At 49.5% G+C, this 24921-nt stretch overlaps 5 protein-coding genes across 10 annotated transcripts; 4 read left to right on the forward strand and 1 right to left on the reverse strand.

Annotated features, from left to right (window-relative positions):
- Positions 1–638: 638 nt before the first annotated feature.
- dusp27 (dual specificity phosphatase 27) lies at positions 639–7448 on the forward strand. 3 transcript variants are annotated; one of them, XM_029840565.1, is made up of 6 exons: positions 639–721; positions 1818–1966; positions 2043–2161; positions 3457–3688; positions 3764–3981; positions 4480–7448. In XM_029840565.1, exons 2-6 carry the CDS (start codon positions 1836–1838, stop codon positions 7098–7100), a joined length of 3321 nt encoding a protein of 1106 aa, XP_029696425.1. In that variant the 5' UTR covers positions 639–721; positions 1818–1835; the 3' UTR covers positions 7101–7448. The 3 variants fall into 3 exon arrangements, with proteins under 3 accessions (XP_029696425.1, XP_011604695.2, XP_029696424.1); XM_011606393.2 differs by having other exon boundaries at positions 698–721; positions 1831–1966; XM_029840564.1 differs by lacking the exon at positions 639–721 and adding an exon at positions 1709–1729.
- A 1807-nt stretch (positions 7449–9255) lies between these two features.
- Positions 9256–14117, forward strand: LOC101079217 (zinc finger protein 513-like). 3 transcript variants are annotated; one of them, XM_003966642.3, is made up of 7 exons: positions 9256–9384; positions 9663–9884; positions 10917–11036; positions 11384–11518; positions 11610–12116; positions 12593–12786; positions 12864–14117. In XM_003966642.3, the coding sequence occupies exons 2-7, from the start codon at positions 9845–9847 to the stop codon at positions 13467–13469; spliced, it is 1602 nt and encodes a 533-aa protein (XP_003966691.2). In that variant the 5' UTR covers positions 9256–9384; positions 9663–9844; the 3' UTR covers positions 13470–14117. The 3 variants fall into 3 exon arrangements, with proteins under 3 accessions (XP_003966691.2, XP_029696426.1, XP_011604650.2); XM_029840566.1 differs by having other exon boundaries at positions 9269–9291; XM_011606348.2 differs by lacking the exons at positions 9256–9384; positions 9663–9884; positions 10917–11036 and adding an exon at positions 11045–11183.
- Positions 14118–14261: 144 nt separating this feature from the next.
- plaat1l (phospholipase A and acyltransferase 1-like) lies at positions 14262–15978 on the forward strand. 2 transcript variants are annotated; one of them, XM_011606350.2, is made up of 5 exons: positions 14274–14547; positions 15171–15300; positions 15379–15467; positions 15539–15703; positions 15770–15978. In XM_011606350.2, the coding sequence occupies exons 1-5, from the start codon at positions 14416–14418 to the stop codon at positions 15833–15835; spliced, it is 582 nt and encodes a 193-aa protein (XP_011604652.1). In that variant the 5' UTR covers positions 14274–14415; the 3' UTR covers positions 15836–15978. The 2 variants fall into 2 exon arrangements, with proteins under 2 accessions (XP_029696428.1, XP_011604652.1); XM_029840568.1 differs by having other exon boundaries at positions 14262–14547; positions 15539–15978.
- Positions 15974–19654, reverse strand: ephx2 (epoxide hydrolase 2, cytoplasmic). Its single transcript, XM_003966641.3, has 18 exons — positions 19469–19654; positions 19146–19224; positions 18910–19072; positions 18584–18774; positions 18385–18507; positions 18205–18276; positions 18022–18117; positions 17814–17892; positions 17647–17681; positions 17398–17424; positions 17226–17311; positions 17040–17145; positions 16829–16903; positions 16718–16760; positions 16536–16638; positions 16390–16459; positions 16224–16304; positions 15974–16153 (listed from the first exon to the last, which is right to left on the reverse strand). The coding sequence occupies exons 1-18, from the start codon at positions 19570–19572 to the stop codon at positions 16028–16030; spliced, it is 1659 nt and encodes a 552-aa protein (XP_003966690.2). The 5' UTR covers positions 19573–19654; the 3' UTR covers positions 15974–16027.
- A 260-nt stretch (positions 19655–19914) lies between these two features.
- clcn4 (chloride channel, voltage-sensitive 4) lies at positions 19915–24893 on the forward strand. The gene is made up of 12 exons (XM_011606346.2): positions 19915–20051; positions 20720–20877; positions 20950–21049; positions 21137–21324; positions 21392–21514; positions 21582–21788; positions 21858–21938; positions 22032–22577; positions 22649–22835; positions 22911–23309; positions 23381–23597; positions 23713–24893. The coding sequence occupies exons 1-12, from the start codon at positions 20036–20038 to the stop codon at positions 23801–23803; spliced, it is 2313 nt and encodes a 770-aa protein (XP_011604648.2). The 5' UTR covers positions 19915–20035; the 3' UTR covers positions 23804–24893.
- The last annotated feature ends 28 nt before the right edge of the window (positions 24894–24921 follow it).

Raw genomic sequence — 24921 nt, forward strand, 5'->3', positions numbered from 1 at the left:
CTAATTAAAGTAGCTTGGTGCCAGCTAGAAATGAAGAACTATTTTTTTCACTCGTGATCTGGCTGATCGTGTCAGTAGGTATTTCCTCAGTTAGCATAAATGCTTCTGAAGCTAGTGTTGATGTATGGCTAAATTGAATCTGAAAGAAAATACAATTTCGAAAGCTTTCCTGAGCTCATGGATAGTGCAGGATGACAGGATTCCACAGATTTGGCTGATGGGGATATTCCAGGTTGTGCTTGTGCAAACATCAGCAGACACCATAATTGAACTACATTTATGGCAGATGCAGTTGTTTCAACTGGCCAAAATTCAGGATTAAGAAGCACAAGGCCTTATAATTTAATAATAATAATGGATCTTATAATTTAAATTCCCAGCATTCAGAGTTTATAAATCACAGAGTCAATCCAAAATTCGGGGAAGAACGTCATTCAGAGATAAGGCCGGTTCAGATCTGGGATTATTTGTGTGAAGCAATCACAATATCAAACGATTTCCAGAGCTTTTTAAACCTGTAAAAGTACTAAAGTTGAGTCAAGCCCATCAAATGTTCAATGACATTGTTAAAGCAGTAAAGCAGCCGCAAGTACTCGAGTAAAAGTACTCGCTGGTGTCGGGTGTCTGTGGTGGGGGGGGGCAGATTAGGAGGGGTGAGGGTCTCTCTAACTTTAGTGTCAGTCTGGCTGCTGTCAGCCTCTGACCGACCGCTGCCAACAAGGTGAGAGCGCGCACACACACACACACACACACACACACAAACAAATACACTCACAAGTACACACAATCGATATTTGGATCGGTGTTGTCGTTCTGTGTTCTCGCACCTCTGAAATCTGTTGCTGTTTGTGTGTTTCCAACCCTCGTGGCCTCGAGGCCTTTCCAGCGCGAGACACCGAGGCAGCTGTCGCCACGGTTAAAAATAGACGCACACGCATTTACAGCGGTATCCATTAATTCGAGCAAGCAAATAAAACTTGGTGGCACGACACCTTAACCGAAGCGCTTTCCAGTCAGTAAGGGAAAATAAAACACAAAAACAATGACAGTGAACATAAAAGAAAATAAGCAACAAAGAAACCAATAAAAGGAGGAAGAAAGCTCCATCCAGGATTCACAGGCGGTATCAGTAGCTGCCAGACGTCGGACACAGGTGTGTCTTAAGGAACGATTTGAAAGCTGTCCCAGATGTTGGAGCTTTCAGATCATCCGGTCAACTGTTCCATAGCTTTGGAGTAGGCAGACTAGAAGCTCGGTCCCCTTTCTGTGCCAGATGAGACCCTGGAATGTTAAGAGAAGCAGACCTTAAAGATCGTACCGGGGTGGAGGGGCCGAGCACGTCAACAACATACGCACATGCTTCAAAATCACGACGCCGTGATCGTTATTTCCTACAACAGAAGCTTTGTTAAACATTCTGTAAGTGCCTTCAGCCATTAAAATCGATGAGCCGAGCTTGACACCGTTAGCCTAGCCTCACTGTAAAACTTGTTTTTATCTTCTTTGTTGTGAGGGAGTGTGTTTGTTTTGATAACCTTGTCATTTTAAAAGGACGCAAGAGCCACACAAACTAAACTCAGGGTTTCTGGATATGCAGCTGGATGTTTCATATCTAGAGGTACACCGAATGAATGGTCGTGGAGGTCAGAAAATGATAAAGATGCTCATGTTTGAACCATCGTGCACAGACAGACGTGCACAGAGGTGGCTCCCGTTGTGCAACATGGAGGTGCTCTCTTTCTAGCATGACCTTTACAGCAACGGAGCATGAACAGAACACTGAATGACAGTCTTAAATGAAGAAAAATGTATTTCAGCAAACGTTTTTAGTTGCCATGGCGTCCACCAATGGGAGTGGAGAGGACGCGCATCAGACAGCTCCTGTTGTGGAGGAGGAGGTGGCGCCAGAGGGGGAGATGAGCGTCCACGGAATTCAGTCCCGTTACCTGCGCTGTCCCTCCCCCAGGTAGGAGAACGTTGCATGTTACAGTGCAGCTTCTGGCTCTGGGTCCACGTCCATTAACCAGAATCTGTCTCTCAAGCTTCTCCATGGTGTCAGAGTCCAGGTTCTCCATGATCTCCGGCTCGGACGCTGCCAGCATCTTTATGGAGCCCATCCACCTGTCGTCTGCCGTCGCCGCCAAGAAGATCATTAACGAGGGTGAGGAAGTGTCCTACCTGTAAACGACCCCCCACCACCCGACTCATCCTGAACTAAAAGTCCACTTAGGACTTGTCCAGGCTTTGCTGCTGCTTCTTGGACGTGATTTATTCACCGTCATGAGTCCATTTGGATTTAAAAAGCTCTAATTTGCTCCACTCGGCCTCTGTTACAGAGAATCCCTGTTTCATTTCCTCACATCATTACTGGGACAACGGAGGAGCAGCTGAATGAGGAAATTAGCATCGGCCAACGCTGACGTTATGGCTCATTAATGCTCGATGTGTGTTACATGATGTGTGTTCAAGCTTCCCCTCAGAATGGAGGTGCCAGTATTTCCTGGTTCTGACTGGGGGACGGTAAATGGTGCTGCCACGTAGCAACATACATTTTTTTGGGTTGTTATAAATACTGTTTATCAAGTTCTCTGAACCAATCAGAAGCAGAAAGCGTCAAATCTGTATGATGAGCCAAAAATGACCCAAAACAGGCCTATAGCCTATATATTCTCTTTTTGGATCGGAAATGGCAGCGCGTTCCAGAAGACAGCCGTTAAGAGGCTTTGACCACTTTTAGGTATTTCTATCTTATCTGAAATGAGTTCTTTGAGCTGGTCCTTAATCTAACGAGATAACAAAGGAAGAACCAGAACATGTCAAGGGACAGAATCAACCCAGAGACCTTTCTATGCTAAATATGCCCCTGGGACCATTCACCTAAAGAAACTGCCACCATCTAAGAGCAACAAGCGAGATGACACCTGGCTGTGATAGTTTGAACGGTGAATTAGCCCCCAACCGGACACCTCGATCACGGTGACAGCAAAGGACCAAAAGCTCTGGTACTGTTAGAGTTGAAACAGAGCAACCCAGTAAAACCCTGCGTGAATCAGGCACCTTGCAAGGGAGAGGGAGCAGCAGTTCCCTCTGGAACACCCTCCGTCGCTCTGCTGCTGCTCTGCTCAATATCCATGTGGAATTTTCACCTCCTCCCAAGATGCTTTTGGGGCTTCAGATAACAATCTCACAGTAAATCTGGTGCTGTGGACAAGTGTACTAAATCAAGAGAGGTGAAAAACACTCTGTTTCTTCTTCATGCACTTAGGTGCTGAACATACTAATGCATTTAAATGACAACAATATGATAATTATTCTCACAGTACTTATAACAAACACCTGACAGTTGGTCCTGGTTCTCCACATGCCAGAGGTCCTCAGAGATACACAATCAGATCTTAGTTTTAGCCACAGCAGGGGGTCCAATAAAGCCAATTCTTCATCTGTGTGTCCCTCCAGAACTCCCTCCTCGCGGTCCACGAGAAGAGTCCGTCCCAGAGTCCATGCTGGAAACGGCTGAGCAGCTGATGGTGGAGGACCTGTACAACCGTGTCAGGGACATCATTGACGACCGCAGCCCCTACAACACCCCCTGTGTGCTTGACATTCAGAGGGCCATGGTTCAGGACCGCCTGGAGGCTCCTTTCAACCCCGTGGATGAGGTGTGGCCCAATATCTTCATCGCCGAGAAGTGAGTCTTTGCCAAGGACGAGCTGCGTTTTCGACCTGATTGAAGGGAAGTTAACTTTGTGGTTTCTATTTCCAGATCCGTGGCGGTAAACAAGGCCCGGCTGAAGCGCATGGGCATCACCCACGTACTCAACACCGCCCACGGCACAGGGGTCTACACCGGAGAGTCCTTCTATTCTGGCATGAACGTCCAGTACATGGGCATCGAGCTGGACGACTTTCCCGATGCCGACATCTCGGTCCATTTTAGACCAACCGCCGAATTCTTGGACGAAGCTCTGCTGACTCACAAGGGTGAGGAAACAAAGGAAACTGGGAGAACCGTGTTTGGTTGTTGGTAATGGCGGCAAAGGTTTCTCAATAAGCGTGCATAGGCTCTCATCATCCATCACGATCCAAGTACCAGTCAACTTCTAAGTACACAAACTACCAGTATGCTCCAAGTACCCGAATGTGCACTTGTTTGCCCATTTTATCAAGTATGCTTGTACCAACTTGTACCAAGTACCAACTTCCAAGTCTGTACTTTTGGGGTTCAGTACTTGTGTACTTTGTATTCAGAATTAGACACACTTTGATCTGTCCATCTTCTAACTGCTAACTTACGGGGTCATAGGTTACATTTGACCGGAAGGAACATCCAGATCATTTTGTTATGACTTGTACAAAATGAGTTTTTCCTGCCGTCAACGCTAACTGCTGCTACAAATGCCAGAGCTCACAGGACGGGGGACTGATTTGAAGCAGGCTGCATCTCATAGCTACATCTATCCGCTCTCTTTGTTCTTGCAGGAAAGGTGCTTGTAGTCTCCATGATGGGCGTCAGCCGCTCTGCCATCCTCGTGGCGGCCTACCTCATGATCTTCCAGAACATGACGATCATGGAAGCTTTGACTTCCATTCGCAAAAAACGTCCCATCAACCCAAATGAAGGATTCCTGAAGCAGCTGCGGGAGTTCAACGAGAACCTGATGGAGGAGCGCGACGATGACGACGAAACGCTCAGCCAGTGCTCCGTCATCGACGCACGTGCACGCGCGCGAATCTTCGGCGAGGGTGGGGACGACGACGACGATGATACTGATAAGGAGGAAGAGCAAAGCACGTTTGAGGCGAAAGCCCGTTCGATCATGATGGAGGAGGAGGAGGATGGAGAGAGCGTGATGAGCAGCGTCGCCTCGTCGGCAGCCGCCGCTGCGCTCGGGAGTGGACTGACGGGAGCCCAGAACGGGCCGGACGACCAAGGAGTGTCCCAAGAGATCGTTTTACCCGACAGGCAGGGTGGCGATGAGGATGAGGGTCTCAGCAGCATGATCCATGACTGGCAACGGAGGAACGAGAGATATCAGAACGAAGACTGGTGGGAAGCCCAACTGAACAGCGACGATGAGGACGGCGATGGTTTGGAGGAGGTGGAGAGCATCACCAGTGAAGACGTGCGTGCTGTAAAAGATCGAGTGAAGCGCCGAACCAAACGACCGCCCGTCGACGCCATGTCGACCTCCACCAGCACGAGTTACTCCGACCTTTGGAAACAGCGCTTGAGGGAAATCGAGGAGGAAGCCGCGGCCCGCTACCGCAGGAAGGAGGATGAGGAGCTGAGTGAGAGCACAAACACAGACGCTGCAGAAGAAAGAGGGAAGAAGATTGATGATGAAGTGGAGAGCATCCTGTCTGATGGCACCTCCATGTACAACTTTTGCCAGAAGAACAAGGAGAACTTGACTCCTTTGGAACGCTGGCGTGTGAAGAGAATCCAGTTTGGGTGGAACAAGAAGGATCGAGAAGATGGAGAGAAAAGTTCTGTAGGTGAGGGAGAGAACGGCGAGGGAGAAACCAGGACACCGTCCCTCCAAGATGTCAACCTGACAGCGTATCAGTCCTGGAAGCTGAGGCAACAAAAGCGTTTCGGGGAGGAGAACAAAGATGAGATTCTAGAGCTCAGTAGAGGTGAGGACTCTAAAACGGTCAAAAGGAGACAAAGAAGAGAGGAGATCCTGGAACGCTGCAAGAAGACTTTAGAAGAGAGTCAGTCCATGTGTGGCTGGGACACCGAGAGCTGCGTCAGTGGAGGGACGGTTCCTCTGTCCGCCTTCTGGGCTGGAGCTGGGGTCACTGGTCCGCCAAGTGTTGCCAATGATGACAACGTATCTGTGCTCAGCGGGAGGTCATCTGCCTTCTCATCGGTGTCACAGTCTCGAGGTCCAAGATCCTCACAGTCAGGACTTGGGCTTAATCCAGTCGCACCAGTTCCTCCTCTTGTTCCAGTTCCTTGTGTCCAAGGACCTGGAGGGGAACCGATGGTGAATCTTTCCAGCATCCAAAACTGGATCGCTAATGTCGTCTCTGAAACCATCAAACAGAAGCAAAGCGAGATGAGTTTGCCCCCACCATCGCGTGCTGGCTCAGAGTTCAACTTTGGGGGCGCTGCAAGTCTAATTTCTGGCTACAGCAAAGATGATGACAAAGCGTCCTTGTTGAGCGGCGCTTCCTACACTAGCGCGCTGTCACAGGGGCGCAGCAAAGCAGCATCAGTTCTCTCCGGAGGCGGATCAAGCAGCATCTCTGGGTTAACTGGAAAAGGATCCACTTACAGTTCCAACCTCAGTGCCAAGAAGAACAAGATCACCACTACCAGCGTGCCTCTTTTCAGCCTTTTCCAAGATGAGGTGGACATTGGCAAACTGAACGCCATGGACAAAGAGATCAAGTCCGAAATGAGGGGGAAGATGGCCGTGTATGAGAAGAAAAAGATCCTGGAGGACAACAAACGCAGTACGCTCTTCAAGAAAAAGAAACCAAAGGAGGACGAAGACGAGGAGGAAGAGAGAAAAAAAACAGAGGAGTTAGTTGAGGAAGCAAAGAAAAAGGAGAAACCCTCCAGGAATTATGGCCTGTCTGGGTGCCTGAACCTCAACCCCGCCCTGGAGAAAGACAAGAACACCAGCATCGACGACTGGCTGAAGAGCGTCAGGCCTCCTCAGAGGAAACAGGAAACCGATCCAACAGAAGATCTGTATGACGATCTGGACGCCTCCGCTTCAGAAATGGACTTCTCCAGTGGCAGACGAAGTGTTGACGAAGTAGACGAAGCTTACGAGAGGACCTCCAGATACAGCTCAAGGTTACGGGAAGACCTATCCAATGAGGATCCCGAATATTCCTGCAATGGGTTCTCGCAAACCCACAGCCGGACACGGAGGTCAGATGGCGAGTACAGAAGCAGCGATACAGAAGGGAGAAGAAGAAGGAGGGAGGAAGACAACAGCGACAACGTAGAAGATGACATCTCTGCTTTTATCGCCCAAACCAGGCAGAGGATCAGAGCCCGGGCTGCCGCCGAGGCCGACGATGATGAGGTGCTGGCAGCCTGGAGGGCACAGCAGGAGGCCAAATCAAAGGGCACGTCATAGAGGATGCCGGAGGAAGGTTTCAGGAGTGAGAGTTCATTAAATCCTACAGCGGTGCCATTCTGTTCCAGCCCCTACTCTGAAAAAGAACATGACTAACAAGATGTCTGTGTCGATTCTCAATCACCCAGGTCATAGTTATCTAACGAGAACATTTCAAGAAAATTGTGTTTAAAATGTATGTATGCCATAAAATCCATTTTCGTAGGAGCCCTTGTTGGATGTAAAAAAGTATAAAACAGATTTTGTGGATATTTTCTAAAAGATAAAAAATATATATGTGAAGTTGTAAAGCAGTTCTCATTTGTACTAATATGTTATGATGGCAATAAATGGTCGGATAGACTTGAATGAATGACGTGATTGAATTGAATAACACGTCCCATGCAACATTAACTATTCAGTCTCATTTCTGTGTTAAGTACAATGACAAACCAAAAAATTGGAGACTATATCCCTCAAACAGGATCATTTTTATCCTGACTGAGGCTACACTCTTGCACAATCCAAAAATCAAAGTAATAAATCTGTCTTTCTGTGCTGTCGTTTGTGGAACGCCTCAATCCAGCAAACAGATGAAAGATCTCTTTATAAAGGGTATGTTGCCACCTTGTGGACAAATGTTGTACTGCACGCAAATGTGGAGGAATCTTTTTATAATGATTCAAATGAATCTTTGGATCAAATGTGGCACTTTTCAGAAGAAGATACATGTACAGGCACACGTCAGATATAAGCACACCTACATCTTATCACACAGTTAGATATACCCCTGTTGTAATGTTTATCTGGGCAGGCTGGAAACAGTATGTTGAGGGTAATAAACAATTAAAAAGGACATTTAATCTATGTGGAAAAAGCTCACATCGGTATGATATACAAATTTAAATGTAGGAGGTGGAGGTGGAAGCTTAGAATGAAGGATGGGAACTGAGTGAAGAGGAGGGTGAATTCACTGATGACAGTGAATAATATCAGAAAGAAGAGGGGAGAAAGAGATTGCAAGGAAGGAAGAAGACAAGAACGATGAAATGAAAGAGAAGGATGAAGAACATCTGGAGACAAAAGAACAAGAAAATAATGAGAGATGAAGAGAGTATGACACTTGAGAAAGAGAATGGAGTTAATATAAAAGGGCTACGGGATAAGGAAGCTGGTGAAAGAGAAGAAACAATTGAAGAAAATGAAGAGAAAGAGAAGACAATGAAGACAAAAGGTTCGTCAGAACCAAGACAGTTTGGTCTGAGACCATGGACACGATCTCAGAGACAGCAGCAGGTTCCGTTTATGCCCTGGGCCTGAGGGATCCCACAGCACACACGTGTGGGTCAGAGGACCCTTCTGTGACATCACTTCCTGTTGAGAGATGCCACAGCTTCACGAACACTTCTACATCTGACTTCCAAACAGGTCACCAAAATCTCCATTTTCACCATTTTACATTCAGCAAGTAAGCTTTTCTTTTCTTTCCTTTTTAAAAAAAAACAAAACAAAAAAAACACAGCACACTGTAAAAACATTGAAACAGACTATGTTTCTATTGCCAGATAACGGAACAGAGGAGAATTTCTCAGAGATGGAGACACAGCCGGCCAAATGAGTACAAGAACAAAAATATTGCATGAAGATTCATAAAGGAAACACAAGGACTGGTGAGTTTGGGTCCATGAATAACAGGAAAACAAGGTGTGTGATTGTCCAAGAATTGAAACCAACATTATTATTTTGGAATTTGGGAAGGAGTTCCGTGAGTGAGCAGAGGAACCGGAAAAAATGTTTGCTCTAGTTGGTTTGATAATTAAGGACCTTCAGAAGAAACCAGTTATTTTAGTGAGTAGATGTAGTCACGAGATTTGCAGAGAAGTGCACCAAAACCAAACAGGTAACCACCGATTACAGGTTAGTAACCAGTGAGTCTCCCGTCTCCTTGCAATGAATGGTAAATATGAAAGACGATCATGGGTGTCATACCGAAGTTAAATCTATAGAACAACAAAATATAACAATAGTGAAACGCTGCATAACCAAATACTACTAACGCAATAGCCAAGTCATTATAAAACAAACGCAACCTTTTCAAGTTCAACCAAACATCGACGACCCAAGAATCTACTAACGAGAACCACAACTCCCAGGGTCCCTTGCGGCTCCCAGTGACGATGCCCTGTGCGTGAACCCGGCGTACATCTGTCAGGTAGGAGGAGCTCGCGTTCGCAGCGTTGGGGTATATCCTTCAAGAGTTAGCGACATTTTGTAGAGGAAAATATATTTGTAAATTTCACCACGGGTAAGTTCATCAGCAAACCCACACCAGCTGACTGTAGATTTCAGGAAATCATTTTGGTTACAACGACTTAAATTGAAGTGTTAAAGTTAGCCGGCTAGTTGGCTAACAAGATGGCTGCGTCTATGCGCTGCTAAACAACAACAGAGAGCGGCTCGGTTTTAAAGTGGTAAATTTTATTTGGCATCTCGCTGCCGCTTGAAACGCACAAAGTTTAGTGAAACTACAGAGCAAAGAGATGTAAAGTCTTCTGTGCCTTGTGTGTCCGCCCTCCGTGACAGTGTTTGGCTAGTGATGACACCGCGGTCGTTACTGTCCATTGGAGGAAGAGGAAGGAGGTGATGATGATGATATGCAGTTAGCTGCCTGCTCGGCTGGCTGACGGACAGACCGACTCTAGCCACCGCTGTAGGTTGGTGTGGCCCGTCAAACAGCGCAGGATCGGGGCCGAGGAGAGGCGACGATGCCGCGGAGGAAACAGTCCAACCCGCAGCCGGTGAAATGTAAGTTTCAGTGTTGGGTTTTAACTTTGTTTGCATTTGTTTCTGGGGTGCTTCCCTTAAACCCCCCCTACTGGCATTTTGAACGGACGTGTCACTGAAAACACTGAAATGTACTTTAAACCTAAAACAGGCGATCTTGTCCGACTGGTCCAGCCTATTGACTTTACAGACTGGTTCTCTTCCTCCCCGCTGCTGGAGACATGTTTTCCTTTAACGAGACTTGTTTGTGGGTTATCTCTTCCTGAATGTTCTGACTCAGTTGGGTTTTCTTCTTCCACTCGACTTCCTGTCTCCACTTCCTCTTTCGGAGGCCCTTACCTGACCTCCTGCGCTCCCTCCTCTCCGAGCCATTAACCTTCCTTGACTTCCTTTCTTTATTTTTTTCCGGTTTGACTCTTCCCTTGTGGTCTTTTTTTTAACCGTTTGCCCGATGTCTTGCTGTCTTGCTTTCCCAAAAACCCCTCCTCTGGTGAAAGAAAGAACATTAGTGCCATTTCCCATCTTACCACTTTTCTCTTGTGCTTCTTTAGCATATTCACACGTTACCACTGTGTTGGATTCAAATGAGTTTCAGTCCCTCTGGCTCTGAAGAACACATTCTTCATCCATTCGGGGCAATTATTTAAAAACCACGTTTGCGTTCAGAACCTCTGTGACCCTGTGAATGTGCCAAATCCAAATGAAAGGGCAGAACCTCATTGATACGCATATTAGTGAGGAAAGGCAGAACGTTAAAGCTGGATTTTTGAGCAGCAGAGTGAATGCATGAAAATGCGGTCCCTCCTTCGCGTCTCCTCTTCCTCTTTACTTATCTCTTCCTCTCTCGTTTCCCCTTATCCTCCTTGCTTTATTCTCGTTCCTATTTAAATTCAGCTGTCGGCTTTTTCACTTAAGCCGTCGTTGCTGTGTCTCATTCCTGGGCATTTTAACAACGTGATACCTTGACTTTTAAAATTGTCTTAAACCAAAAATAGAACAACTTTGCTGAAGGACTGACATTTCTCCCACGTGTCCTGTGTGCGTCGTGTTCAGTGGAATCGGAGGACGGGTCGGAGCGCGAGCCCAGCTGCCTGGCTTTGGAGAGTGACTTCATGCTGACCGGTGAACTGGAGTTCGGAGACTCTGAGATCATCGGACTGGATCGAGACGCGGGTAATTCTCTCCCCAAAGGGTTGAAAGGATCTGATCTGTGAGCCCAGGGCTAGTGTTGGCCAGCTCCAGCGAGCTGACAGCAGTCAGACAGAGCAGAATAACCTCCAGGTGATGCTCCCAGCTGCGTGGTGTGGACGGGGCTGCTTGGTATGCTAATCCTTCTGCACACATTTGTCTTGACAGCGTACACACCTGGATGACAGGTGTGTACGCCTGAAAACTTACACAAATACAGCGTGTTGGATAAACTGGTTTGAGGAAGTGTTTGTTTTTATGGTTTGGTTTTATGACAGTTATTTTTGGGTTTATGGGAGATTCACCCCCCCCCCACATCTGTCCTTCCTCAGGTATGACGGTCTTCTCTCTGAGCGTTGAGGATGACCCATCGGCACCGACGGCCTCCACCTTCCCTGCGCTCCTCTCCTGTAAAGGCTGCGGTCAGCTGCTGGGGGACACGCCTCTGGGGACGGGCTTGGGTCTCGGTAACTCACGGAGATTTGAAGCGCCTCGGCCAGCTGCGTTTCCCCTCCCCCTCCCCCTCACATCTCTGTTCTCCTGTCACATGTGCTGCAGGTGTGGGGCTGGACCTGGGGGCGGAGCTATACTGTCTAACCTGTCAGGAGGGCCTGCAGCACGAAGCCTCCGTAGATTCCTCTGAGGCGGAAAACATGAAGTTGACTGAAGCGTCCATCATTGACGGCTCTCAGAGGAAGAGGAGAATTGTGAGGAGGTCTGGCGGCCCCACTGCCCTCCCCCCCAAATTGTACTCCTGCTCGGTGTGCACCTTCAGCTCGCACTACTCCAACCACCTGAAGCGCCACATGAGGATCCATGATGGCCAGAAGCCGTACCGCTGCCCCGTCTGCCCCTACGCCTCCGCGCAGCTGGTGAACCTGCAGCGCCACGCACGCACCCACACCGGCGAGAAGCCATACCGCTGCCTCCACTGCAGCTACGCCTGCAGTTCCCTCGGCAACCTGCGGAGGCACCAGCGCATGCACGCGCAGGAGCGTCCAGAGAGGAGGGAGAAGGAGAAACGCCACGGAAGACGGAAAAAGGGGAAAGCCGAAAGCAATGAAGGTGAAAGCCTGGGAATTTCAATTAATAATAAATGCTAATCTTACTCAGACCACCATATAAAAATAAGCAATTATTTAAGAAAGAGGAACAAACAGGTTGAAAATGAAAGAGATAAAGAAGAGGAAGAGAAGTGCTGCATATCTGCACGTGACTGAGACTCGGAGGAAAAAGCAGACTTTTTGCCTTCTTAAGTGTTAATGAAGAAGTAAAACAAGGAAGTTAATTGGTAGCAATAGTGTGTGTGTGTGTGTGTGTGTGTTTGTTTGTTTGTTTGTTGTACAGGCTCCATAGTGAGGACCAGCATGTGCTTTTTGCTCATCCTCACAAGTTCAAGGGTTCAGACTTGAGTTGAGGGTGAGAATTGGGTAGAGGTCAAAGGTTATGGGTTGGTGAATGAGTACTAAGATATTAATAATAAGCCTCACAAAGGTGTGACCAGTGTGTGTGTGTGTGTGTCATCTGTCTTCTCGCTGCAGTGGTGTCAGACTTGACTCTTCGACTGTCTCAGGACTCGGCTTTCCTCCACACGTTGGGGGGTCTCGGCTCGCCCTCTGGACCCCTGCCCGTCCTCCTCTTCCCGCTGTGCTGCCGCCTGTGTGGCCTCACCCTGGAGGAGGCCGACCTGGAGGGGGACAAGGCTGCCGCAGAGGGCGAGGGCGATGGAGGACAGGTAAATGGACGTTCCCTTTCTTTGCTCTACTCCCTCCTCTCATCTGAGAAAGACCGCTTCCACCTCTGCCTCCGCAGACGTGTCGCCGCTGCTCGTTGGACCTGCGCAAAGAAGAACCCAGCCCTCCCTGCAGCCTCGCCGCTTCCCCCGGAACGCGGCGAGCTCAGCGGGGCACCAACCTGTTCCAGTGCCCTCATTGCCCCTTCCTGTCCCACTACCCCAACCACCTGGCCCGCCACGCCCTCAGCCACTCGGAGGAGAAACCGCACCACTGCCCGCACTGCGCCTACACCTCCTCCCACCTCGACAACCTCAAGCGCCACCTCCGCGTGCACACAGGTGAGAAGCCCTACCAGTGCCCCTCCTGCAGCTACGCCTGCGGGAACCTGGCCAACCTGCGGCGCCACGAGCGCATCCACTCGGGCGCCAAGCCCTTCCACTGTGGCGTGTGCAGCTACTCGTGCAACCAGAGCATGAACCTAAAGAGGCACATGCTGCGGCACACGGGAGAGAAGCCGTACGCCTGCGCCGAGTGCAAGTACACCACGGGACACTGGGACAACTACAAGCGTCACCAGAGGAAACATGGACACAACACGGACAACTGGGACAAAAACGCACCCGTCAACAGTCACGACTGGGTCAGAGACGCTCAGGAAAGCCAGGGACAGGAGCACAGCTAGTGTGTGTGCGTGTGCGCGTGCATGTGTGTGTGTGTGTGTGTGTCTGTACACTGGCGAAACTCCAGTTCAGGTTGGAACTAAACTCAGGTGCCTTTGACGGCTGGTGTTGCACTGTCTTTATCAGGGGATATTATTCGGTGTGTGTGTGTGTGTGTGTGTGTGTGTGCACGTGCACGCACTTTTATTCAGAACAGCCCCTGTCTGAACTCTCAGAATCTAACGTTTTCTAACCATTCATGAACGTGGTATTTTGAATTATGTTTCTTTTTTCCTGTATAAATAATCTCTATTTTTAAATTATGGATGGATTATTTCCTTCTCCATGGCAACAGGGTGGAATCACGTCGGGACCTCTGAGCCAGGGGGAGTGTGAGAGTTCCTGAGCTGGGTTTTTGTGTGTTTTAGGCAACAAAAGGGCTCTGCTTCCATTGAAAAGACCTTGGTTTATTTTTATGTTCGGAGAGTGAAAGTAAAGGTGATGTTTTTACGCCCGACTGTGATTGGCAGATATGAATGTAAACACAGTGGCAGGAACTGGTCTCACCGACTGGAACCTCCCAGACAAGCTCCATCTGATCATTGTTACCTCTCAGAAAATATTCAGGGACCTTTTTAGCCATGAAACAATTAAAAATGGAATAAACCGTCCCATCGCGGTGCCGACTTTCCTTATTTCTGAATGTGAGCGACGATCATGAAGCTCCGACGGCGAAGTTAGCGCAGCACAAGCAGGAAGTTCACTTCCTCTTCTGCTGTCCTCCTCCTGAGGAAACACCTGCACAGAGGGACAACTCAAATGTCCCCGTTACCAACCTGTCCACACCAGCAACGGCCACCAGTGCTTTCATTCCCAACCCCTTTGAACTTCTCAAGGTGTTTTGCTGACAGACAAAGGTCAGCCGTCACATCACCTCCTCTATGAGTGGAGGAACCATCCAAAGACACCATGGGGAGGCTAACTTCACACTTCAGAGGCCACTTTTTAGTGAAGACATCAGTGGAGCGTGACCGTCTATGTAAATCAGTGCGTGTTCAAACGACTGCAGACAGTCGCAGTAAACCTGAAGTCATGGGACTGGTGAGTACAAAATACCGTTAATGGTTTCAAACGGTTTTATCCAGACAATATTGATAAGATTTTGGGGCGATGAGATCATTGTTATTTCATTTAACCAGAGAGGGAATCAAGAGACTTAAAACCTTAACCTGAAGTCACAATTGACTAGACGTTATGAGACCACGAGTTTTGATTTCCTTTGGGAAGGGTAAAGGATTATCTCTATTATATCTCTCAGTATTTCAAAGTTAGAAGTGATGTTTGAGATCTCGACTTGGATCTTTTTTATCATAAGAAAAGCCCTTTACAAAAACACCGGATTATGTCCTGTAGCTGCTTAAATAAGAGCTGTGGTCAGGGTGTGTGACACTTTAACCCTCAGTTCAGCAGCTCTTTCTGTTCGTAATGACACATTAAAGCTTTTCTTAAAAAACAAAACCAAAATTCAGGCTAATTTTAGCATCCTGTGCTAATTATCGACCGCTAGCCTGCCTCAGGAGCCAAAATGGTTCTAAATGTGACCTATCACTTCCTGGTCAGGTGACTTCAGCTGCTGTGGTTGTATTAGAGCACAAACAACTCCAAAAAAAACCCCAATAATTTTTGGTTTTTCTTCAATATACCAAATATTGTGTTCTCTGCAGAAAAATTCTCGCCACAACTTGTTCCCTGGGGACATCATAGAGTATCCCAGGAATAAGTATTTCTCTCACTTTGCCATTTATTTGGGAGAGCGGGACGGCGTTCCCTACGTAGCGCACCTGACGTGTCGAGGTCTGTCTCTAAAACGCTGCACGCCTCAGCACAGCCCCCGGGCTTTGGGTTTTCCAACATTATGGATGTGTTTGACAGATTCCGATAACAAGCTGCCGCTCTTCGGTCGCGCGCTGCGGTCAGAGATCAAAATGGATCCACTGGAGCTGCTGGGGAAAAAGTACAAGGTAACCAGGGGAGACGAGCGCTCCTGCAGTTCCAACGCGAATGACGGAGACGTTTGTGTCGCCCCCTGAAGGTCAACAACATGCTGGACGACGCCTACCCGGTCAGAGATTTCCACAACGTGGTCAAGCCCGCCATCGATGACATGATGGGGCGCGACGTGACCTTCGACATCCTGTTTCACAACAGCGAGCACCAGGCCGCGCTCTTCAGATACGGCGTCAAGAAGTCCCTGCAGGTCAGTGGGAGGAGGCGGTTTGTTCGGCCCAACGTGGGAGAACCCACGTTTGTTTGTGTGTTTCAGATCGAGAAGGTCTATAAGCACATCATGCCCACCTGGAAGAAGCTGTTCGAGGAGAAGAAGCTGTAGAACGAAAGGAAAAGATGCTGGTCGCCCAGCTGTGGCGTGTGCTCCTCCAGCTGCCGCTAGCTTAGTTTGTCTCCTATGGACGTTGTGCGAAACCTATTTTTCATTTCTGGATTTAAACGTAATAAACAATGAACGAAACCCGGTTCCCTTGCGTTTATTGGACTCTTCTGAACCACGATGTTCAACCCGTGTTTACAGTTTGGCCTTCCCGTGCGTTTCCTTCAGCCATCCGATCAGGATGCGGTTGGTCTCTGCCGGCCTGTCCAACTGCGTCCAGTGTCCACACTCCTCGATGTGGCCTCTGCTCAGGTTCGGGATCTAAACAGAAGCGCGTCAGATTAGCGTCGATAATCGATAACCGGCGAGCGTTCCAGCGGGTTTTCCTCACCAGGTCCTCCATCCCCTCGGAGAAAGACGGCAGCAGGACCGGGTCGTGGCCCGCTGTCACCATCAGAGCAGGAACCAGCACCTGGTGGACGGAATCAGAACTGCAACTGTTAAAGCCGGGCCAAAATGAGGCGGCTCGGCCCGGCGTCCGATATACACACACTGACCTTGTGGTTGGGACGAGAAGACGTCCACTTCATGTTCGCCCCCATGGCCCGATACCAGTTCAGGGGCCTCCTGAAGGACCAGGAACCAGAGGGTCATGGATCCGTGGGTGAGGACACGATCTGAAGCGCTTGATTTTGGTTTTTACCTGAAGCCTTGGTCCTTGTAGCGGCTCATGTAGAACTGCAGATCGGCCTCAGTTAGCATGGAGGTGAGGGGGATGTCCTCTGGCTGGCCCACAAACAGGCCACCTTGAACGCACCACAAGCACCAAAGCTGCATTGGAACGACTGATTTTGCACAAAGAAATGCGACGGGTCGGCGTCTCACCTCGGGCGCAGACTCCCGCCGTGCTGATGGGAGGACGCGTGTCCTGGAAACGCACGAAAACGTTTGTGAACGCTGTGGCGGGACTGGGAATTTCCCCCTTTTCTGACTCACCCTTTCACAGCTGCTGGAGAAAAAAATCTTGAAGGTTCTCTCCAGGTTCTTCTCCAGCTCGGCCTCGGCGACACCCTGGAAGGTTCAAAAACATTCCCAACTTTTCTTTTTTTCTGTCAGATAGTCTTTGATCTGTTTTCTTTTATGCTGTTTTGCTTTTTTGATGCATTTAAAGGTTTTGGAGACATCAGCTTCAGCAGTGCAGGCTTACCGGCTTTTGGAAGTAGACCTGGTAGTCAAATATGCCCAAATCTTGACTTTTTTGCAGCACGGCGGGGTTGGCGTCAAACAGAGGAGTGTTGAGAGACACCACGGCTCTTTGTGCAGAAGACAAATCATGTTCAGGGCGAAGCATTTAACATCCGGCAGGGCTGAGTCCCAGCACAGATGTGATCACCTGACTCTCTCAGGGTACACCTGAGCCATGCTCCAGACCAGAGCACCGCCCCAGTCGTGGCCCACCAGGGTGACCTGCGGGATGGCCTGGAACAGCGGAGAGAAACCAAAGACAGTCACTGCAGGTGGCGACACGGCCTGACCGCTCGAATGTGCCGCGCGCTAGCACTTGCCATTTTGTCCAAAAACACGATCAGATCCTGGAAAAAAAGGAGAAAACAAACTAGCGGGGGAGAGGCAACAGGAAATGTTGATGGTGTTAGCTTGATTTGGGCAGTGTTAGCAGTGTTTGTGACAGATGTTGTGGTTTTATGGGTTGAGGTCTATATTTAGCAGATGTAACCCTGCTGTGGCAGGTGATGTTGAGCTGCTTCTGCTGATGCTGTAACATGTGGAACATGTGGAACATGTGTAACATGTACCTTACACATCTGCTCCTGGGAATATTCGCTGATGTCTGCCATTGGAAAAAAACACAAAACATTTATTCAAACATCATAGGTGGGGAACTAAACACAATAATAGATCCACCTTTCGAGGGACCTCGCTGGGAACATCTGGACCCGCCTCTGAATCATGCTAATCTTACCCGTAGGAGCCGTTGATTCTCCGTATCCCTTCATGTCCAGAGCCAACACCCTGAAGCCTGCGTGTGCCAACGCTGGGATCTAAAATAAGTACAGTTACTTTGAATATGGGAGCTCTTTGGAGAAGACATTAGCAGAATGACCCAGATTTTAGCCACAGCTGCTCGCTGTTAGCTTTCTTTTTAGCGTAGAAGTTTTGTCTGGACCCACCTGATACCTCCAGGAGTACCAGCTCTCAGGGAAACCATGGCAGAGCAGAACAGGGGGCCCCTCACCCATTTCCACATAATGGGTCCTCACACCAGGCTGGCACACACAGGTAGCATTGTTAGCATCGCAAGAATACGAGTCGCATTTTGTAATTTGCTCGTAACCAGGGTGACGTGGTTTTACCCGAATGGTAACGTATCCGTGGGAGACTTCGTTGGGCTTGCAGGATGGTGGTTTGCTGTCTGCATCAACAACCTGGAACACACACACACACACACACACACACACGATTCCCAATGCTAATGTTGCAGCATGCTGCAGTAGAAGAGAAAAATGCAATAACATGGTTTTGAATGTTTGCACCTGCAGTCCGGCGAGACTGGCCAGTTTACTCAAGGCATCCGTCCCATTTTCCACCAAGATGGTCTTCATCCCCTCCCTTTCGGCCGCCTTCACGCCATCCTCATCGGCGTCCACCCACAGGGCCTGAAAGGACGTACACGGTGACCGGACGCTGCTGTAGGGTGTCTGACCTGCTACCTGCATTCGATGGTGCCTCCACCTGTTGTAGCGTCACTCCCAGGTGCTGCACAGCGGAGCTGAACATGGACGCCTCCGGGACCCGGTGACCCGTGCGGCAGGACTGGAGCACCAGGTCAAAATGGCCCCCCAGCTGTGAGAGGAGGCGCGCCGGACCTTCTGTGTCCCCGCTGTCGTAGATCCAGTGATTGGCCAACACGGCAGTTAGATACCCTGATGGGGAGAAAGGAAGTTTCAAGGCCCCCATGCTAATATGTACGATCGCTAAATGCTCACAGATGCTAATTTGTATCCTGTGATGAGGTATATTAGCATAGATTCTGCTATGATGGTACGGAGGGTACGCACCGCTGTCACGCAGGCGGGCAGCCATCTTTAGCACAGCTGGATTTACGTCCAGCATCGCTTCCCTGAGCTTGTCCACCAGGTGGCGTACCGACCAGCCCGACGGCAGGCTGATGGCCCTCGCCCGGGCCTCCTCCACGCACTCCACCTCCAAATCTGGGATCATCTGCAAGTAGGCGATCAACCCTCAGTTACCGTCAGGGCGGCGTGGGAGGAGGCCCTTCGATGGCAACACTCACCTGGAAGAGCGTGACCTTGCCTCTCTCTGCGCGGCTCAGGGCGCCGTCCTTCCTGGACGCCAGGCTGGAGAGAAATCCCCTGGGGGGGAGGAAAGAAAGAACACACCTCAAACGTTTATAAACCACAATACAGTTGACCTTTGACCTTCACTGGGGGGAACACAAGACAAAACCAGAACACAAGCTGTTTTGTAGCTCATCTCACCGTTCACATCAGCACCAGCGTGCAGATGTATAGAAATGTCGAGGGTTCAACACTGACAAGCATTAAATCCTTGTTTGGTTTTTTATTGCGTAATCGTTCATGGTGCAGACAGACTTACTCGGGTAAATTCTGCTGCTTCTCCAGGCTGGCGAAAACAGCGTCAGGGCTGGAAGGCACGGTGACCCCCCAGAAGCCGAACAGCACAGCTTTGGTCGGCTCCATTTCCGCAGACACAGTTCTGTTGCGTTCTGTTCGGTTCCTTTTCGTCCCGCTTCCTCTCGCCTGGAGGAGGAACTTTCACCGTTTGTACTACCTACAGAGCAGGTCCGCCCCCTCAACCACGCCGGTCTCCACTGGGCCAAAGGTCCGGACACAGGCTGTTCGGAGTGGGAGCGACCGAACATACATTAAACACGCAGCACAGCATGGAATTCAGACCAAACAGTCATTTATGTCCTAATTTCGGCGGATTCTCTCTTGCATGACAGGTTCCGCACCCTGCGTGAGGCTTCGCTCCTCGAGACGATCTTTGACGCTGTGAGCCAGCAGGTGCATTGTGGGGAAACGCTCCCCTACCTGTTTATTTCTTGACGCTCAGCGCGATTCGAAGGATAAAATGCACCCTGAAATCGTCGTCAAATAGAACTTTGCCTGAAAATAAACCGCTTCGACTCCAAACACTAATATGGAGGCCGCTGAAGGTAAAAAGCGACTTTTTTTTTATTATAGATGATTTATCCAGAGGAGACGATGCTAATGTTGGTGAATGCTGTTAGCATCACGTATTAAAGCCTTTTAATGGGTCTAAATGTTTATTGTTTTACAGCTTTTACGGTATAATACGTATATCAGTTCACAACACGTTTGAATGCCATTTTGTTTGAAACCAGGGCCGTATCAGTAACGATCATTGCAATGAAATTATTATTTACTTTATCACCCGAGATGTAAATGGTTGTTTGCGTCTTTAAAAGAGGCCAGTAAACATTGTTTATTTGTCATTATATTCTTATAAATAATAAATCCTCTTTGCTTCTTCTGTTTCGAATATATATCACACGATCTGTGTTGAATAACCTTCCGCCAGGATGTTGAAGATGTGCACAATTTTGCAAAAATCTATTAGTATGGAAATGTTATTAATAAGCACCACGTTTTCATACGGAACGAAGGATTTGTTCTTGTTTGAAGGGGAAGATTCGGGAAGGTCTTTGCATCGTCAGCACTGGATGCCATCAAAGTTTTAATGAGTTTAAAAAATAAATGTGTAGTTAAGTGCTAAGCAGCAATGAAGACAAGACTTTTGGGCGTCATTCTGGATCAGTTTCCTTCCCTTCTTCCGGTTTAATGACACGCTGTCTTCTGTCAGGTGTCAGCACCACCACCACTCCCACAGAGGAGATGAATGGAGCTGGAAACCTGATGGATTTCCTGGACGAACCATTTCCTGACGTGGGCACCTATGAGGACTTTCACACTATCGACTGGCTGAGGGAGAAATCCCGGGACACTGACCGCCACCGCAAGGTCTGTCCAGTCTTCATCTGGCTGTTCTGTCCAGTGCTGAGATTCCTGATTATCCTCTTGTTCTTCTTACAGATCACCAGTAAGAGTAAAGAGTCAATCTGGGAGTTGATTAAGAGCTTGCTGGATGCCTGGTCAGGGTGGGTTGTGATGCTGCTCATCGGACTGCTCTCTGGTCAGTCAGGAAGTCTTCGCCCAAAATCACCTTTGAGTTTAAACTGCTGATGGATCGTCACAAAAGTGGATTTCTGACCTCCCGCAGGCACGCTGGCAGGGGTGATCGACCTGGCCGTGGACTGGATGACAGACCTGAAGGAAGGCGTGTGTCTGTCGGCCTTCTGGTACAGCCACGAGCAGTGCTGCTGGACGTCGAACGAGACCACGTTTGACGACCGGGACAAGTGTCCGCAGTGGCAGAAGTGGGCCGAACTGATGACGGGACACACGGAGGTCCGGCTGCTGGAGAAAACATTCAAGAATCATTTTGTCGTCATGCTCATTTGTCTTCATCTTTCAGGGGGCAGGAGTGTACCTATTGAACTACTTCCTGTACATCCTGTGGGCGCTGCTGTTTTCCTTCCTGGCCGTGTCCCTGGTGCGAGTGTTTGCTCCGTACGCCTGCGGTTCCGGAATCCCAGAGGTGAGAAACGCTGGTGAGATCTACGGTCAGCCTGCAGAACAAGACCAAACAGAACAGCTTTTCACAGATCAAGACGATCCTGAGCGGCTTCATCATCCGGGGTTACCTCGGGAAATGGACCCTGCTGATTAAGACGGTGACCTTGGTCCTTGCAGTGTCGTCGGGTCTCAGTCTGGGGAAGGAGGGCCCTCTGGTCCACGTGGCCTGTTGCTGCGGAAACCTCTTCTGTAGTCTGTTTTCCAAGTACAGCAAGAACGAAGGGAAGCGTCGTGAGGTACGCCACTGCTGCAACCTGAAGAAGTAGGTTGTTAAGTTGGCGTGGTGCTGACCTTTGACCTTGCAGGTGTTGTCGGCCGCTGCGGCAGCTGGGGTATCGGTGGCTTTTGGGGCACCCATCGGAGGAGTTCTCTTCAGCCTGGAAGAGGTACAGGAGCTACACCACTACCCACCACTAGGGGGCGTTGTGCTTGTTGAGTTCAGGTTGATCATTTCTTTTCTTTTTCTTTTTTGTCGATAGGTCAGTTATTATTTCCCCCTCAAGACTTTATGGCGCTCCTTCTTCGCTGCGCTCGTTGCCGCCTTCACGTTGAGGTCCATCAACCCATTTGGCAACAGCCGCCTGGTTCTCTTCTACGTGGAGTACCATACCCCGTGGTACATGGCCGAGCTGGTGCCGTTCATCCTGCTGGGTGTGTTTGGCGGTCTATGGGGGACCCTCTTCATCCGGGCCAACATTGCATGGTGCCGACGCAGGAAGACGACCCAGTTAGGGAAGTACCCCGTCCTGGAGGTCATCGCTGTGACTGGCATCACTGCCATATTGGCGTTCCCCAACCCGTACACCCGCCGCAGCACCAGCGAGCTCATCTCCGAGCTCTTCAACGACTGCGGCGCGCTGGAATCTTCTCAGCTCTGCGACTACATCAACAACCCCAACATGAGCCGGCCTGTGGATGACATTCCGGACCGGCCGGCGGGGCCTGGGGTTTACAGGGCCCTGTGGCAGCTCGCCCTCGCTCTCATCTTCAAGATCGTCATCACCATTTTCACTTTCGGCATGAAGGTCAGCCGACCAGATGTTGAGGAATGACGGGAATCATCTGAGATCCCTCACGTACCATCTTTGCTCCGCAGATCCCGTCAGGTCTCTTTATCCCCAGCATGGCGGTCGGAGCGATCGCCGGCCGGATTGTTGGAATCACCGTGGAACAGATGGCCTACCACCACCACGACTGGATCATCTTCAGGAACTGGTGCCGGCCCGGCGCAGACTGCGTCACACCGGGACTCTACGCTATGGTGGGAGCGGCGGCGTGTCTGGGTGAGTTTGACGTTGGTTTGCGGACGCGATAAACTGGCTTCAGCTCCACCCACTCAACCGTTGCTGCGTCCTTAGGCGGCGTGACCAGGATGACCGTGTCTCTAGTGGTCATCATGTTTGAGCTCACCGGTGGTTTGGAGTACATCGTCCCCCTCATGGCCGCCGCCGTCACCAGCAAGTGGGTGGCAGACGCCTTTGGGAAGGAGGGGATCTACGAGTCGCACATCCAACTGAACGGTTACCCATACCTGGACGTCCGTGACGAGTTCACCCACCGCACCCTGGCCACCGACGTGATGCGACCGCGCAGGAGCGACCCGCCTCTCGCCGTCCTCACCCAGGACGCCACCACCGTGGAGGACGTGGAGACGTTGATCAAAGACACGGATTACAACGGCTTCCCAGTGGTTGTGTCCAGAGAGTCGGAGAGGCTCATCGGCTTCGTGCAAAGGCGAGACCTCACGCTCGCCATCAGTAAGTGCTTCAGTATTTCTGCTCCCTTCTTAGGAATCGAATCCCCTCGACACAAATGTTCAACTCTCCAGAAAACGCCCGTCAGAAGCAGGACGGCGTGGTGAGCAGCTCCGTGGTCTACTTCACCGAGGACGCGCCGCAGCTGCCGGCCAGTAATCCGCAGCCTCTGAAGCTGCGGCGCATCCTGAACCTCAGCCCCTTCACCGTCACCGACCACACCCCCATGGAGACGGTGGTGGACATCTTCCGGAAGCTGGGCCTGCGTCAGTGTCTGGTCACCAGGAGTGGGTAAGAACAGGATCACCTCCTACAGCCCTATCTGGTGGGCAGGTGGGGAAACCATCATGGGAACATGGAGCAGAAAACCTCTTGACGTGACTTGTGGCTTCTCTCCCTTGTTCAGGCGTCTCCTGGGTATCATCACCAAGAAGGACGTCCTGCGACACATGGCTCAGATGATGAACCAGGACCCAGAGTCCATCATGTTCAACTAGACGGAGGAGCGACGGTGTGAAAAATGTGAAACCGGGACAACACAACTGACCCTCCTGACGCCCCCGACCTCAACAAGGCAGCCCTCCTCCACGTTTTCATTGTAAGTGGCGTTTCAACACCCCCCCCCCCCCCCCCCCCCCCCGCCCCCCGGTAGATCTAACTGTAAAATGGAGAGCGGTTCATGTGCGCCTCCTTTATGACATCATTTCCCAAAGACGCTGATGCATTAGCACGTTGTTTTATGAAGCTTTCTGGCAGCTGCGCTGCAAGTGCCGCGACCCGTTTTCATTAGCTTGAGAACAACATGGCGGCGTGGGGGTGTAACAGGAAGTCGTGTCAGGTTATATGTGAATGGAGGAGAAAGCTGAGCTCTGAGGTTTCATGCACACTTTTTAATTTTGTTTTTTTAAATCATCATCTTCTTTAGAGGTACTGTAATCGGTGTTAACCGCAGTGGTGTTCGTATGAAATAATCCGTTAATGTTCACCTGTCCGTCCTGCTCCTGACTGTCTTCTATCTCCATGTCTTGAGCTTTGGGAACGACGGCCGAGGCAGCTGGGTTGAAGGATCTGAGTTCTCAAGACACGCTAATGTTGCTAATGGCTCATTTGCAAGAACAAACGAGTTAAACTGGATTCCTTGGAGAAACGACCAAGGTTGCACATAAATGTTGAATAAATAAGGTGTTTTTTTTGCGTCTCGACTGCTCAGCAAGCATCCGCCCTCGGCCGTTCCCTCTGCCGTGACTTTTGGTTGTCGTAATTAAGCTTTTGGCTGCTAACAGTTAACTGACACTGGAAACTAATTAAAAACACTACTGTCAAAATAATTAATTATTTTTTTGTTTGAATACCAGGAGAATGTATGAAAAATACTGTTGTTCAGCAAACGTCCAGGATGTTTGATGTGAGCGTTTTTATTTTATTTGTCTGAAACACACTAATGTTGTTGCCCGGATCATTTTATTTAATTTTCAATGCTAAATATTTATCATATATTCCTTCTACATGAAAGCAGAAACTTGCACTTTGTTTTTATTTTGTTTATTTTGTAAATGAAGTCATTGGAATTAAACCTTTAAATGATGATCCCTTTCTTTTTTCTCTTTTTTTTAAA

Source organism: Takifugu rubripes, chromosome 8 (genome assembly GCF_901000725.2).
Source record: "Takifugu rubripes chromosome 8, fTakRub1.2, whole genome shotgun sequence".
Classification (NCBI taxonomy): domain Eukaryota; kingdom Metazoa; phylum Chordata; class Actinopteri; order Tetraodontiformes; family Tetraodontidae; genus Takifugu; species Takifugu rubripes.

Excerpts from the sequence above, each read along its gene's own strand:
- LOC101079217 (XM_003966642.3), top strand. The coding sequence starts at position 9,845 with ATGCCGCGGAGGAAACAGTCCAACCCGCAGCCGGTGAAAT. Across the intron at positions 9,885-10,916 it reads CAACCCGCAGCCGGTGAAAT|TGGAATCGGAGGACGGGTCG; the intron begins GTAAGTTTCAGT and ends CGTCGTGTTCAG. Across the intron at positions 12,117-12,592 it reads GAAAGCCGAAAGCAATGAAG|TGGTGTCAGACTTGACTCTT; the intron begins GTGAAAGCCTGG and ends TTCTCGCTGCAG.
- dusp27 (XM_029840564.1), top strand. Across the intron at positions 1,967-2,042 it reads CTGCGCTGTCCCTCCCCCAG|CTTCTCCATGGTGTCAGAGT; the intron begins GTAGGAGAACGT and ends CTGTCTCTCAAG. Across the intron at positions 2,162-3,456 it reads CAAGAAGATCATTAACGAGG|AACTCCCTCCTCGCGGTCCA; the intron begins GTGAGGAAGTGT and ends GTGTCCCTCCAG.
- ephx2 (XM_003966641.3), bottom strand. The coding sequence starts at position 19,572 with ATGGAGCCGACCAAAGCTGTGCTGTTCGGCTTCTGGGGGGTCACCGTG. Across the intron at positions 19,073-19,145 it reads GCAAGGTCACGCTCTTCCAG|ATGATCCCAGATTTGGAGGT; the intron begins GTGAGTGTTGCC and ends GCCTACTTGCAG. Across the intron at positions 16,460-16,535 it reads TACAAGGACCAAGGCTTCAG|GAGGCCCCTGAACTGGTATC; the intron begins GTAAAAACCAAA and ends CTGGTCCTTCAG.
- clcn4 (XM_011606346.2), top strand. Across the intron at positions 21,515-21,581 it reads GCGGTTCCGGAATCCCAGAG|ATCAAGACGATCCTGAGCGG; the intron begins GTGAGAAACGCT and ends AGCTTTTCACAG. Across the intron at positions 21,939-22,031 it reads TTCTCTTCAGCCTGGAAGAG|GTCAGTTATTATTTCCCCCT; the intron begins GTACAGGAGCTA and ends TTTTGTCGATAG.
- plaat1l (XM_029840568.1), top strand. The coding sequence starts at position 14,416 with ATGGGGAGGCTAACTTCACACTTCAGAGGCCACTTTTTAGTGAAGACA. Across the intron at positions 14,548-15,170 it reads AACCTGAAGTCATGGGACTG|AAAAATTCTCGCCACAACTT; the intron begins GTGAGTACAAAA and ends TGTTCTCTGCAG. Across the intron at positions 15,301-15,378 it reads AGCGCACCTGACGTGTCGAG|ATTCCGATAACAAGCTGCCG; the intron begins GTCTGTCTCTAA and ends TGTGTTTGACAG.